Source organism: Carcharodon carcharias, assembly GCF_017639515.1.
Source record: "Carcharodon carcharias isolate sCarCar2 chromosome 38 unlocalized genomic scaffold, sCarCar2.pri SUPER_38_unloc_39, whole genome shotgun sequence".
Taxonomy (NCBI): domain Eukaryota; kingdom Metazoa; phylum Chordata; class Chondrichthyes; order Lamniformes; family Lamnidae; genus Carcharodon; species Carcharodon carcharias.
This window is the reverse complement of record NW_024470807.1, coordinates 35,751-48,126: the sequence shown is the minus strand read 5'-3', so window position 1 is coordinate 48,126 and position 12,376 is coordinate 35,751. Positions and strand designations below refer to the sequence as shown.

Sequence of the window (12,376 nt, the reverse complement as noted above, 5' to 3'; positions counted from 1 at the left end):
GAATTTCCAGTCCCCTTTCTCATTGTCATCCCTTTACCTGATGTGCTTGAAGGTAGATGCCTAGACCTTTTCAAACACTCTGTCCTATTTTGTGTTCTGGAGACTTTAATTGTCTCTCCTGTGCTCTCCTTTCTTTTCAGTTTCTTCATAATTTTACATGACGTTGAAGCCCCCGCCACACCACACCCCCCCCCCGCCCCGCCCCCCCACCACCACCACCACACATGCAAACCTGCTGCTTTGTTTCTGATTAGTCAAACTTCTTGGAGTTTTACTCTTACCCCTCCCAACCCCCACTTTCTAGTTTAAATTCCTGCTCACCACCATATTTACACTTTTCACTACAACATAGGTCCCAGAGCGGTTCAGTTGGAGAAACTCCCAATGGTCCACATCCCCCCTGTTCCAATACTGATGCCAGTGCCTCACGAAACGGAAATCCTCTTTCCCGCACCACTCCTTTAGCCACGTGTTTACTTCACTTATTCTTGCGCCCCTATTCAAATTTGCACGTGGCTCGGGTTGTAACCAAAAGATTATAACCCTTGAGGACCTGTCCTTTAATTAATTCCTAGTTCCTGATAATCCCCAAACAGGTCCTCTTTCCTAATCCTAATTGTGTCATTTGTCCTGGCATGGACCACAACAACTGGATCCTCCCCCTCCTTCTCCAATATCCTTTCAAGCCGTTCGGAGATGTCCCTCACTCTGGCACCAGGCAGGCAACATACCATCCGGGGCTCTCGATCACGCTTACAAAGGAATCTCTCAATTCCACTAATTATAGAATCCACTACTACTAGCACTTGTCCTTTTTCTCCCCCGCTCTTGAATGGCCTCCTGTGCCATGGTGCCATGGTCAGCTTGCTCATCCACCCTACCGTTCTCTTCCTCATCCACACAGCAAGCTAATACCTCGTACTGTTAGACAAGGTCAAAAGCTGAGGGTCCTCTGTTCCTGAACACAGAATCCCTCTACCTTCCTCATTTGCAGTCACACCCTGCTGACCTTGACCACTGATCGGACTTGAGGTACCTTATAAAACGGGTGTGACCACCTCTTGATACAAAGTGCCCAGTTAACTTTCCCCCTCCCAGTAGTGCCGCAGCGTCCGGAGCTCGGACTTCAGTTCATCAATTCTGAGCCGGAGTTCCTCCAGCAAAAAACACTTCCTGAAGATATGGTCACTGCAGCTCACGATGGGATCTGCCAGCTCCCACATCATAAAGCTACAGCACATCACCTGCCCAGCCATCTCTACTTAGATAATTAATTTATTAATCAGTTAAGCAGTGCTTTCTTTTCAAATTTGATTCAGATTTACTACCAACCAATCAGGTCACACCTTTCCTTTGATGTCCTGTTTTCAGTTTTGGCTTCACTTACTCGGTAATCCCCGAGGTAATCTAGATTTATACTTACATCTCCGGTGCTCCTCCCTCCGTGTCTGCTCGCAGGATTAGTCATCAATCAGCTGCTTTTTCGTTAAAATCCAGTTTCAGATGATTATCCGTCGCAGGTCTGGTACAGTCAAGAAGGTACAGACTCTTCCTCTCTCTCTTAGGTTTGTGGAGGAGGGGGGATGGAAACACTGCAGCAATGTTATGTTTGGGGCTATTCCGTTCTTTGACAGTGGGTCTTCCTCTATTCCCTCCAGAGTCGCGGTGGCTGCAATGAATTCTCCCAGAATGCTTCAGTCACTTCACACCAACACCCTCTGTTGCATTCGCTTCCTCCTGTTGAGTGCAAGATTCCTTCTCCTCGGTTCCCTCCTGAGTCGCAGTAGCTGCGATGATTTCTCCCAGAATGTTTCAGTCACTTCTCACCAGCGCCCTCTGTTGGATGCCCTTCCTCCTGTTGAGTGCAAGATTCCTTCTCCTTGGTTCATCCTGAGTCGCCGGGGCTACGATGACTTCTCCCAGAATGCTTCAGTCACATCTCCCCAGCGCCCTCTCATTTTAAAAGTAATAAGCAGACTTCCTCGTGACTCTGATAATGAGGAAGTTGCCACTTGAGGGCTTCATCCTAACAGGCCTCTTGCTTCTACGTGTCACCAAGTGCAATCTTGCGATTGATCCAGATTATGTATTAAAAAGCATTAAATGCCATAGCTTACTCACATTTAGACACACTCCTTTCCTTCCTTTAAATTTTTCTCTTCTTGCGTCTAACAGCTCCATTTTTTTAAAGGTTACTTATCAGCCCTTTGTGCTTGTACTCATCATATTCTCAAATCCGATTGCAAACATTTCTCTCCATGGGTTCACCTCTTTGCACATTATTGTGCTCGGCTCACGCAGTTAAGACGTCGACCTCATTGCACCCGTTCACCGTTTGGGCCTCCCGATTGTGTCATGGTCCAATACGGAACAGCAAAAAAAAAGGTCGAACTTCAGCTCACGAGCATTTTTTGCCCTAAAGCTTCCTGAAACTGTGGGTCTTTTTTAAAGTAGGGTATCGGAATTGCTGCCAACAGCATCACCAATCCGTAAATAGCAATGTTCCAGGAGCAAGAGACTACAGTGCGATAATAAAAAGGGAATTATTATTATTGTTGTTGTTATTGCCATTGTTATTATTATTATTATTAATGTTATTGTGACTATTATTAATATTATTAATATTATCATCATTATTCTTATTGTTATTGCTACTCTAATTATTATCCTTATTGTTATTATTATTGTTATTCTACTTATTATTGCTATTAATATTATCATTATTGTTATTAGCGTTATCGTTATTGTTATTATTATTGTTATTATTGCTGTTATTGATATTACTTTTTTATAATTACAGTTATCGTTATTGTTCTTATTATTACTATTTTGTCGTCATTATTATTACTACTGTTAATACCATTGTAATTAATGTTTTTATTATTATTATTTTCGTTATTTCTGTTAATATTATTGTTACCATTATTAACTTTATTGTTATTATTATTACTTTTTATCGTTATTATTATTACTATTACTTTCGATTTTTTATTACTATTTTTTAATTATAACTGTCGTTATTTTTATTATTAATGGTATTATTATTATCATTATTGTTATTACAATTATTATTTTATTGTTATTACTAGTATTGATGCTATTATTATTAAAATTATATTTATTGCTATTACTATTATTTTTATTATTATTACTATTATCAAATTCAGAGACCCTGCTGCATGAATCATGCAACGTGATTTCTCTTTTCACATTCACTTGATGGAGTAGATAAGAGGTTCTGTCCAAAATCTTACTGGAGCACAGTACTTCGGAGTATTCAGTAATCTGGTGAAAATGAAGGGGCTGTTTCACTTAGTGCAGAGCCAAATTGCCAGGGGCAACAGATTTAAGGTGATCGGTCAGAAGGATGAGAGGAGACATGAGGAAAGCTTCTTCACCCAGAGGCTGGTGGGTGCGTGAAATTCGCTGCCTGTGTTTGGTGGGGAAGACAGAAACGCCTGAACTCTTTCAAAGCGGACCTGGATCAGCACCTGAGCCTCTGTAACCGGCAAGACGATGGTGCAGATGCTGGGAGTTTAGGAATAGGCTGCTTTATTTTCTATATTATTTTTTATCCTGTTCCAACATGACGGGCTGAATGGTCTCTTTGTGTGCCGGAACTTTTCGAATGGTACTAGCTGGAAAATGAGCATAATCATAGCCAGGGTTTGAAAATTTGACACACAAAGGGAGACTATATGCACAAGGAGCAAGAGTGGGCCATTCAGCCCCTCGAGTATACTCCACCATTGAATAAGATCATGGCTGATCTGATAGTAACCTCAACACTGCATTCCTGCCTAACCCCGATAACCTATTAACCACTTGCTTACCAAGAATATATCTACCTCTGCCTTAATAATATAGAATGAGCCGGCTTCCTGCACCTTTTCATGAAGAGAGTTCCAAAGACTCACTTACCCCTGAGTGTAAAACATTCATCTAATCTCCATTGTAAATGGGCGACCCCTTATTTTTAAACAGTGATCCCTCGTTCCAGATTCTCCCACAAGAGGACACATCCTCCCCACATCCATCCTGTCACAGCACTTCAGGATGTTCTCAGTCGGCTTGACAACTTTTGTTGAGAGAGAAACAAAGTTAATATTTGGAGTCTGCAGGCCCAGCTTGAGTCTGGAAGACAGAGCTCTGAAGCAGGGCCAGAGCGACCCGAACCCTAAAGTGTCTTTCTATCTCCACAAGTGCTGCCAGACCTGCTGAGATTTTCCAGCATTTTCTATTTGTATTTCATGCTTCCAGAATGCACAGTATTTTGATATCATCCCCTTAGGATCTTATATGTTTCAATGATGTCGTCTCTTACTCTTCTTAACTCCAGCTGATATAAGCCTAGAGTGTCGAAAATGTCCTCATAAGACAACCCGCCCATTTGAGGTACTAGTCTGGTAATTATTCTCTGAACTACTTCTAACACATTTACATCCTTCCTGAAATAAAGTGAAAAGATACTGTACAGAGTACTCCTGAAACGGTCTGACTAGTGCTTCTGTTAAACTGAAGCATAACATGGCGAATGGTATGAGTGAAGCCAAACTAACATTTATTTTTATTTATTCATTCATGGGATGTGGGTTTCGCTGGCTGGCCGATATTTATTGCCCATCCCTAATTGCCCCTTGTGGAGGTCGTGTTGATCCGACTTCCGGAACTGCTGCAGTCCATGTGGTGTAGCTACACCCAAAGTAATTTTAGGGAGAGGGTTCTAGGATTTTTACACAGTGACAGCAAAGGAACAGCCAAAACATTTCCAAGTCAGGATGGTGCGTGACTTGAAGGGGACATTCCAGGTGGTGGTATTCCCATTTGTCTGCTGCCCTTGTCCTTCTAGATGGTACCGGGTGTGGTTTGGACATTGCTTTGTAAGGAGCCTTGATGAATTCCTGCAGTGCACCTTATAGATGTTACTCTATGCTGATAGCGTGCGTCGGTGGAGGAGGGAGTGAATGTTTGTAGTTGGGGTGCCAGTCAAGCTGGGCTGCTTTGTCCTGGACGGTGTCGAGCTTCCTGAGTTTTTTTGAAGCTGCGCTCATCTTGGCAAATGGAGCATATTACATCTCACTCCTAATTTTTGCCTTGTAGATGGCGGACAGGCTCTAGGTTAGTCAGAAGGTGAGTTGCTCCGCGCAGGATTCCCAGCCTCGGATCTGCTCGTGTAGCCAGAGTGTTTATATGGCTGGTGCAGTTCAGTTTTTGTTCAGTGGTAACCCCCAAGATGTTCATTCAGTGATGGTGATGCCATTATGTGGCGATGATTAGATTATCTTTTGTTTGGAGATGTTCATTGCCTGGCACTTGTGTAGTGTGAATGTTAATTGACATTTTTCAGCGCAAAGCTGTATGTTGTCCAGGTCTTGCTACATTTGGACATGTACTGCTTCAGTATCTGAAGAGTAACGATTGATTCTGATCATTGTGCAATCTTCAGTGAGCATCTCCACTTCTGCCTTATGATGGAAGGAAAGTCATTGATGAAGGAGCTGAAGATGGTTCGGCCTAGGACACTACCCTGAGGAACTCCAGCAGTGATGCGCTGGAGCAGAGGTGACTGACGTCGAACTACCAGAATGTTCACATTTGCACATGCACTTCTCAAACCCAATCCCTCTACCTCATAGAATAAGGCAGGTAGAAAGAATGGACGTGTTAGAAATATGAAAATGAACTTTTCAGGAATGAACGTGGAACGACTTGAAATAAAACCCCTTTGATAGATGCGGACCACATCCCCAAAACTCTCAGGTTTTGAAACAGGAGCCAGAATGACATTTACTGCCCCGGTTAACAAACCACCAAACCATGGAACTTTCATTATTCAACATTTTTGGAAGGTTCTTTCCTGGTCTGCAAGTGGTTTTTGGAAGTCCATGTACACCAGAGCAACATCATTACGTTCATCAGCCATCCCTGTGGTTTAATGTGAATAAAAAGAACAACCTGTTCGTTCAGCAATGTTTTCCCTCACCACTTCATAATTGTCCAAGTGACACATCACCTCGCTCAGAATTATCGTTTCCAATGTGTTTACCAGCACTTGGGTTAAACAGAATGGTCTGTGTGTGTATCTGTTTTTTTGTATAAAAGCAAAATGTTGTGGATGTTCAGAATCTGAAATCAAAACAGAAAAGCACACTTTTTTACTGCACGTGAAGAGAATAATGATTTTTTTTGTCAGGTGCCGTTGTCATGGAGAATGCACATTTATGGCAGTTCACTGCCAAACGTTGTTGGAAATTGAAACCTTGATTGGTCAAGACATTGCACTGAGGACCGAGGCAGTGAACGGCAATCACTTATTTCATTTAGCTATGTGCATATTTATTCTGTAGGCCAATGCCTTGTCCAATCAAGGGGCCTGGTTTAACTCTCAAACAATTCTTGGCAGTTAACTGTCAGTCACCATCAGTGGTGTCTTCTCCATTACAGCGTCACTTGCCAAACAATAAGCACTCTCTTCACTTGCAGTATAAATTAATTCCCCACCCCACCCCTGGCAATGGTACCCTTGCGAGTGCGCTGATGAGCGTAAGGCAAAAACCTCGACATGTGTCTGTTTTGAGCAAGCCCTGTCTGATGGAATTAAATGTAATAAGGAAAAGTGGACAATTCACTCATGCAACAGAGCAGATTGAGAGAAATGTCCCGTGCACTGGGGGCTGCACTCCTGGAACAGATTTTAGGCAATGAAGTGATCAGAAGCTTGCAATTACAACCAGTCAGGTATGGATTGGTTCTTATCATGTATGCCCTAAAAAAGTGCTAATGTTCACGATTAGCAGGACACCAGCGAGCTTAACAACAATATGTAGATACTGTAACTCCTGATTTAATGGTTATTAGTATGGTTAGGGGAGCAAGGTACCTTGACCCCACGTGAAGGATACACCTGTTTGATTCCTAATAAGCATCTGGAATGTTCAGCCTCTTTGGGAGCCGTGGAAGTGTCAAAAATTGACATTCTGAAAGATATCATTGGAATTATGTCCATGAGGTGTGACAGTAATGTTGAGCACTCACGAGGGCGTTGCCTGCAGGAGCAACGACAGGTTCTGAACATATGTGCAGAGGGGTATAAGGGATGCTTGCATTTCTATTTACCTCCTCGCATAGCTGGACGTCAGTCGGCACTTTGAACGTTTCATCTTAACCCCTGGGGGTCTGATCAACGCTCTAGGGCAGCTGAAATACCTCAGTGCAGAGCTCTCCTGCCTTTCAGCTCGGTGAGCAAACCCCACTCCGTGTATGGAGCGCGAATTCTTGCCGAAAGTTGGCTGTTCTGCAAATAGCTGGTGGGATTGTGAGCGGTGAGGAAGATGTTAAAAGGCTTCAAAATGATTTAGACAAGTTGATGGAGTGGAGAAATGCATGGCAGTTGCTATATAACAAGGAGAAGTGTGAAGTTATTCAATCTGTTAGGGGAAACATAATTTCAGGGTTTTATTTAAATAGCAAAAGTTTTGGGAATGTGGGTTTTCAAAGGGACCTGTATGCCTTTGGAAAGCAAGCATGAAGGTGCAGCAAGCAGTTGAGAATGCAAATTGTTTCTTGGCTTCCAGTGTGAGACGACTTGAGTCCAGGAGCAAGATGCCTTACTGCAGCCTTACAGTGTATTGCTGAGACCACACAAGGAGTGTTGTGGGCTGCTTGTGTCTTCTTAACTAAGACATTATATATTTGCCAGAGAGGAAGTGCAGCGAACCTAAACATTATTGATTTCTGGAATTGCATGACTGTCGTATGAGAAGAGGTCTTGTTGACTACGCCTGTATTCACTGGAGCTTAGAAAAATGAGAGGGGCTCTCATTGAAATGCATAACATTCTGCCGGGCGGATGACAGGCTGAATGCTGGGATGATATTTCCTCTTTGTTCAAGGCGGGGTTGGGGTGGATACGGAACAAGGGGTCACACTCTCAGGATACAGGGTAGAGCATGTAGGACTGAGATGTGGAGAAACTTATTCACTCCGTGTGTGGTGAATGTGTGGAATTCTCTACCACAGAGAAAGATGTTGAGGTCATGTCACTGAAAAATTTAAGGATGAGGTAGGTAGATTTCTAGACTTTAAATGTGTCAAGGGGGAAGGGGAGGGAGCGGGAATGAATTGTGGGGCAGGGTCGGTGGGTGGGGGTAGGTGCGATTCGTGGGGAGGGGTCTGAATGGCCTACAGCTGCTCGTATTTTTCTATGATTCTATGTAACTGAGAGTGGATGGAGGGACCATTTTGGCTGGATCAAAGAAAGCCGATGACTCACGTTCAAGGAACCTGTAACTCTTTACTCTCCCCGTTGAGTTACAGTGGACAGCTGGATGGGTAACACCGGGAGTTTTGAAATTCAGTTGAATTCAGAATGCCTGGGTGAAAGAGAACGTTCATTGTGGGATTAAAATAAATAGTTGGTAATACAAGGCAGGGGAGTGTGTGGAAGATTCAACCCTGTGGATTTCATCCAGATACCAGAATGTACACACGTTGACATCTTAGTTGAATGTCAGAGAGTCCAGTTGCCCTGTGGATTGGGAAGGTTCCTAATCAGTGTGGAGTTTATAAAACGAGGACAAACTGATTTTAAAGCGTTAAGTTTGTGCGTGATGTTTTTGAATGTTATGTGCTGCATGGTGCTGTTCACTTCTACCTTCAGCTATCAGTCTGCCATTCAAATCCTGGATGTTTTGAAATGTACTTCAACAAGATCGAACGTCACCCACCTTGAGCTGAATTCTGCTTCCTTCTAAATAGGAGTTGTGTTGAAGAATAATTCTTTCTGCGTGTTTGTTTCAGTTTGAAAAAGTTTCCTGTAAAGGACTATGGGGAGCATTTTAAAAAGCCGGAGCAAGTATCGTCGAACAACCAATGCCTGGTGATTGCATACAAAATGCAATATATAAAGTAGAGAATAATTTCATCTCACTGTAGTTTTGATGTAATTTCTCCTGAAGTGTTTACTTTCTATCAAGCACAAATGCATCCATTACTAATTTCCTCACACATCATGTCTCTTAGTGCCTGAGACGGCAGGTGTTTAAACGTATTATAGTTCCTCGCAAATTTGACTCTCATTGGAGGCAAATGAAATACCAAATTTGCTCGACGCAGAGTAACAGGAAGTTCAGCTTTGTGCATAATTGCTCAGTGAAATTTCATACTGGAGCTCGATCATGATTTAATTCTAAAATAAAAAAAAAATATTTTCTGGATTCCAAATCATAATCATGAAAGTTAATCTCTACAATTTAAATAAAATACTATATAGGCTTACAGACTATTGTAATAAGTGATATATACATTCCTGCCGAAGTTTCCAAAAATATTTTCTATTCCCCGTGCTGCTGCTGCCCTCCTTGCCCTGCTTTCAACGGACACTCTCTGTGGACATGACCACGGGTGATATTTTCTATATTCACTCTCACCCAGCCCCAAAAGGTGAGGGTGGTGGGCTGCGCCAGCACACTTCAGGCTCCTGTCCCTGTCACGGACACTATGAGTCACATTCGCCCTATCTCCCCCCGCAATCTATGGCGCAGGGAAACAGAATCACTGTATCACTAAATTGCCATAAACACAGCTCCACAAGAGAACTTAAAATAAAGCGAGAAAATGGTGCAAATGCAAAACGTTAATGTTTTTTTCTCACCGTTTAATAAATCGAAAAATTAGAAACACGGGATATTTCAGGGCATTCTTCAACTCATCTCGGAATTTACTCTGCGTCACGCCATAAATGCAGGTGTTAGTGCAGCAACTCAGGAGCTGCAGCATGAAGCCCAGTTCCATCACAAAAGCATCAAGAAATATTGCCCGATACCCCACATGAAACATCCGCCACCATATAGAAAAAAACATGAACACTGACCACAACAGGATAAAATTCGCCGAGATGGAAAAGAGTAAAATTATGGATTTCCTTCGGTTCTCCATCTCTTTGTCTTGGGGACAATCCCCACTGCTGTGTGCCCGGAGTCTCCTGCGGGCTCTGCTTGTCACCAAGATGTGCCTGACAGTGAAAATATTTAACAGTAGAATCAGGACAAATGGGACACACGGGGTTAGAATGTTGTGCATGAACACAATTGACGACCAGGCCAGAGAGAACTGAACATATATTGTCACAGAACAAAACCAGGGCTTGTTAAACAACCAATATCGAGTTCCAAGCATGAAATACCAGAAAATATTCTTTGAGCAGCTCAACACAGAGACAGATCCCAGGACCACAGCTGCTGTTCGCGCAGTGCAAAACTTACTTTTCAGCTTCTGGCAGCAAATGGCAACAAATCGATCAAAGGTGAAAGTGACGGTGAACCAGACTGAGCAATCAGTGGCTGCATAAAGCAGGACAGCGTGGATGTTGCACACCGGGACAGAATACTGAATGAGAGCAAACGTTTCCCTATAAACAATTGGAATTTGTCTCAATGTCACGTCAAAAATAACGACCAGTAAATCTGCCGCTGACATGCCCACCAGGTAGCGAGTGACACACTTGGAGAGACCGCAGTTTCTCAGGGAAAGGATCATAATCGTCACGATGTTAACTGTGAGAGGAGAAACAAGCAGAAAACTTAGACATCAAGCAGGCAGCAAAGATATCAGTCTGATGGAGGGAGGGCAAATTTAGGTTTTCAATGTTGTTGAGTTTTGTATTGAAACAATTGCACAAGAAATAAAGAATGATGCAGAGGTCTGTAATACACTAGAAGGCAGCAGGCGATAAACCATGAAAGATGATGCTGAAAATTTGAATTGCCATGGTGATAATCATCCTCCAATCTTCTCTTTCGCTGCCCAGTTTAAAAAATAATACAACCTCTAAAGGCAACATAACCTAGGAATGTTCAACAATTTGAAACATCAGTTTTACATTGTCGTTGCAACACAGAATTTTGGAGCAGTGACTGAAATCACTGGGCTTGGTCATCTCAACATCTAATTTTAATAGCCGAAGTCTGTGGTAATTCATTTCTGGGTGACGCTTGTAGAGGAGAGAAAATATACTGAAGGGTGGAAATCTAAAAGGAAGGTAAGACAGAGAGCTGGTGGGGCACTGGTGCACGATTCTGAAATTAGCAGGGTAGGTTAACAAAGTAGATAGAATGATCGGCTGGCTAAATAAATTCATGGAGTACAGAAGGGCAGAGGTATTGCTGGAAACATACAGAGTGCGAGTTTGTTTTCATCTAACACATAGGGGGAATTGACCCGGATTTGCAATAACGAAAAGCAATGTTTTACCACCGGCAACGAGGACAGATCATCCTGAACCCCCTGAATAACTAACGCATTCCAGGGAAACATGCCCTTCCAAAGCCTCCGATCTGCCTGTCACTCTCTCAGCTCACCAATTCATCATACCAGGCAACACTTTTGAAGTACAGCTGCGCTGAGACATTCCAGCCGAGGACAGCAGCAAAGAGGGCGGGGCCTGGGAAGGCTGGGAGGCTGCAACACTCCAGAGCCTGTTTCATGACATGGGGGACCGCTATGATGTTCACTGCACCGGCTCTGAAAAAAAGAGGAGCATGACCATTCCGGCTTGTTTAGCCACGGCAGTGGTGATCAGGTCCAGTGCTCTTCAGAGGAAGTTGGCCATCCAATGCAGATAGGGGATGAAGTTCTCATCCATGCCTCTAGAGAACTGGGGACCATCCTATCACTCTTAAATCACACAGTGAAGCTCATCTCACATTCACATGCATCTCACACACTGCCAGATGACGGGACATTACCGCCAGTTCTCACACAAAACCTCACCTGCCAATCTTGCCTTTTCTCTGGAGATACGGTCCTGAGCGGGAGCAATCTTCTGACAGTTACACGGTTCATCATGAGCCCCGACACAGACACACCCTTGTACAACTTCTTTGCCCAGCACAACTCTTACCCTGTACCATCATTCCTTGCCTGAGTTCACATTCCCCCTTCGCCAAACAAGCCCCACCCCTGCAGCACTGAAAAGCTATACAAATGTGGCTTTTCTGGAAAGCAGAGACCCGCTCATCAATCCCCCAGCCCTAAAATGGACTCGGTGTTGCCTGTGAAACCCGGCGCTGATGGCTGTAAATAGTTGCCGAAGCAACCTTGTCAACTAAATCTTGACGTCCTGAACAAATTGCAGCCTGCCAATTGCACGCCTCATATCTGTTGCTATGGATCATGGTGGCGTGTTTTCCCACAGATCTGTCTGTGTGATGCAGCGGTAGAGTCGGTGGGTAGTGGGTCAATCTGGCGGGCAGGCCTAATGATGATTTGCTGATGTATTTCAATGTGTTTCCGTAACTCTAATCATGGGGGCTGCAACACACCATTGATTGGCGGAGCAGGCAATCGCAACATCATTTCACGTTGGAATGAGATGGAT

At 43.5% G+C, this 12,376-nt stretch overlaps 1 protein-coding gene across 1 annotated transcript; it reads right to left on the bottom strand.

Annotated features, from left to right (window-relative positions):
• Positions 1–9,648: 9,648 nt before the first annotated feature.
• LOC121274832 (probable G-protein coupled receptor 139) lies at positions 9,649–10,536 on the bottom strand. The gene has a single exon (XM_041182198.1). It carries the CDS (start codon positions 10,534–10,536, stop codon positions 9,649–9,651), a length of 888 nt encoding a protein of 295 aa, XP_041038132.1.
• Between the last annotated feature and the right edge of the window lie 1,840 nt (positions 10,537–12,376).

Coding starts and splice junctions, on each gene's coding strand:
- LOC121274832 (XM_041182198.1), bottom strand. CDS start 10,536: ATGATCCTTTCCCTGAGAAACTGCGGTCTCTCCAAGTGTGTCACTCGC.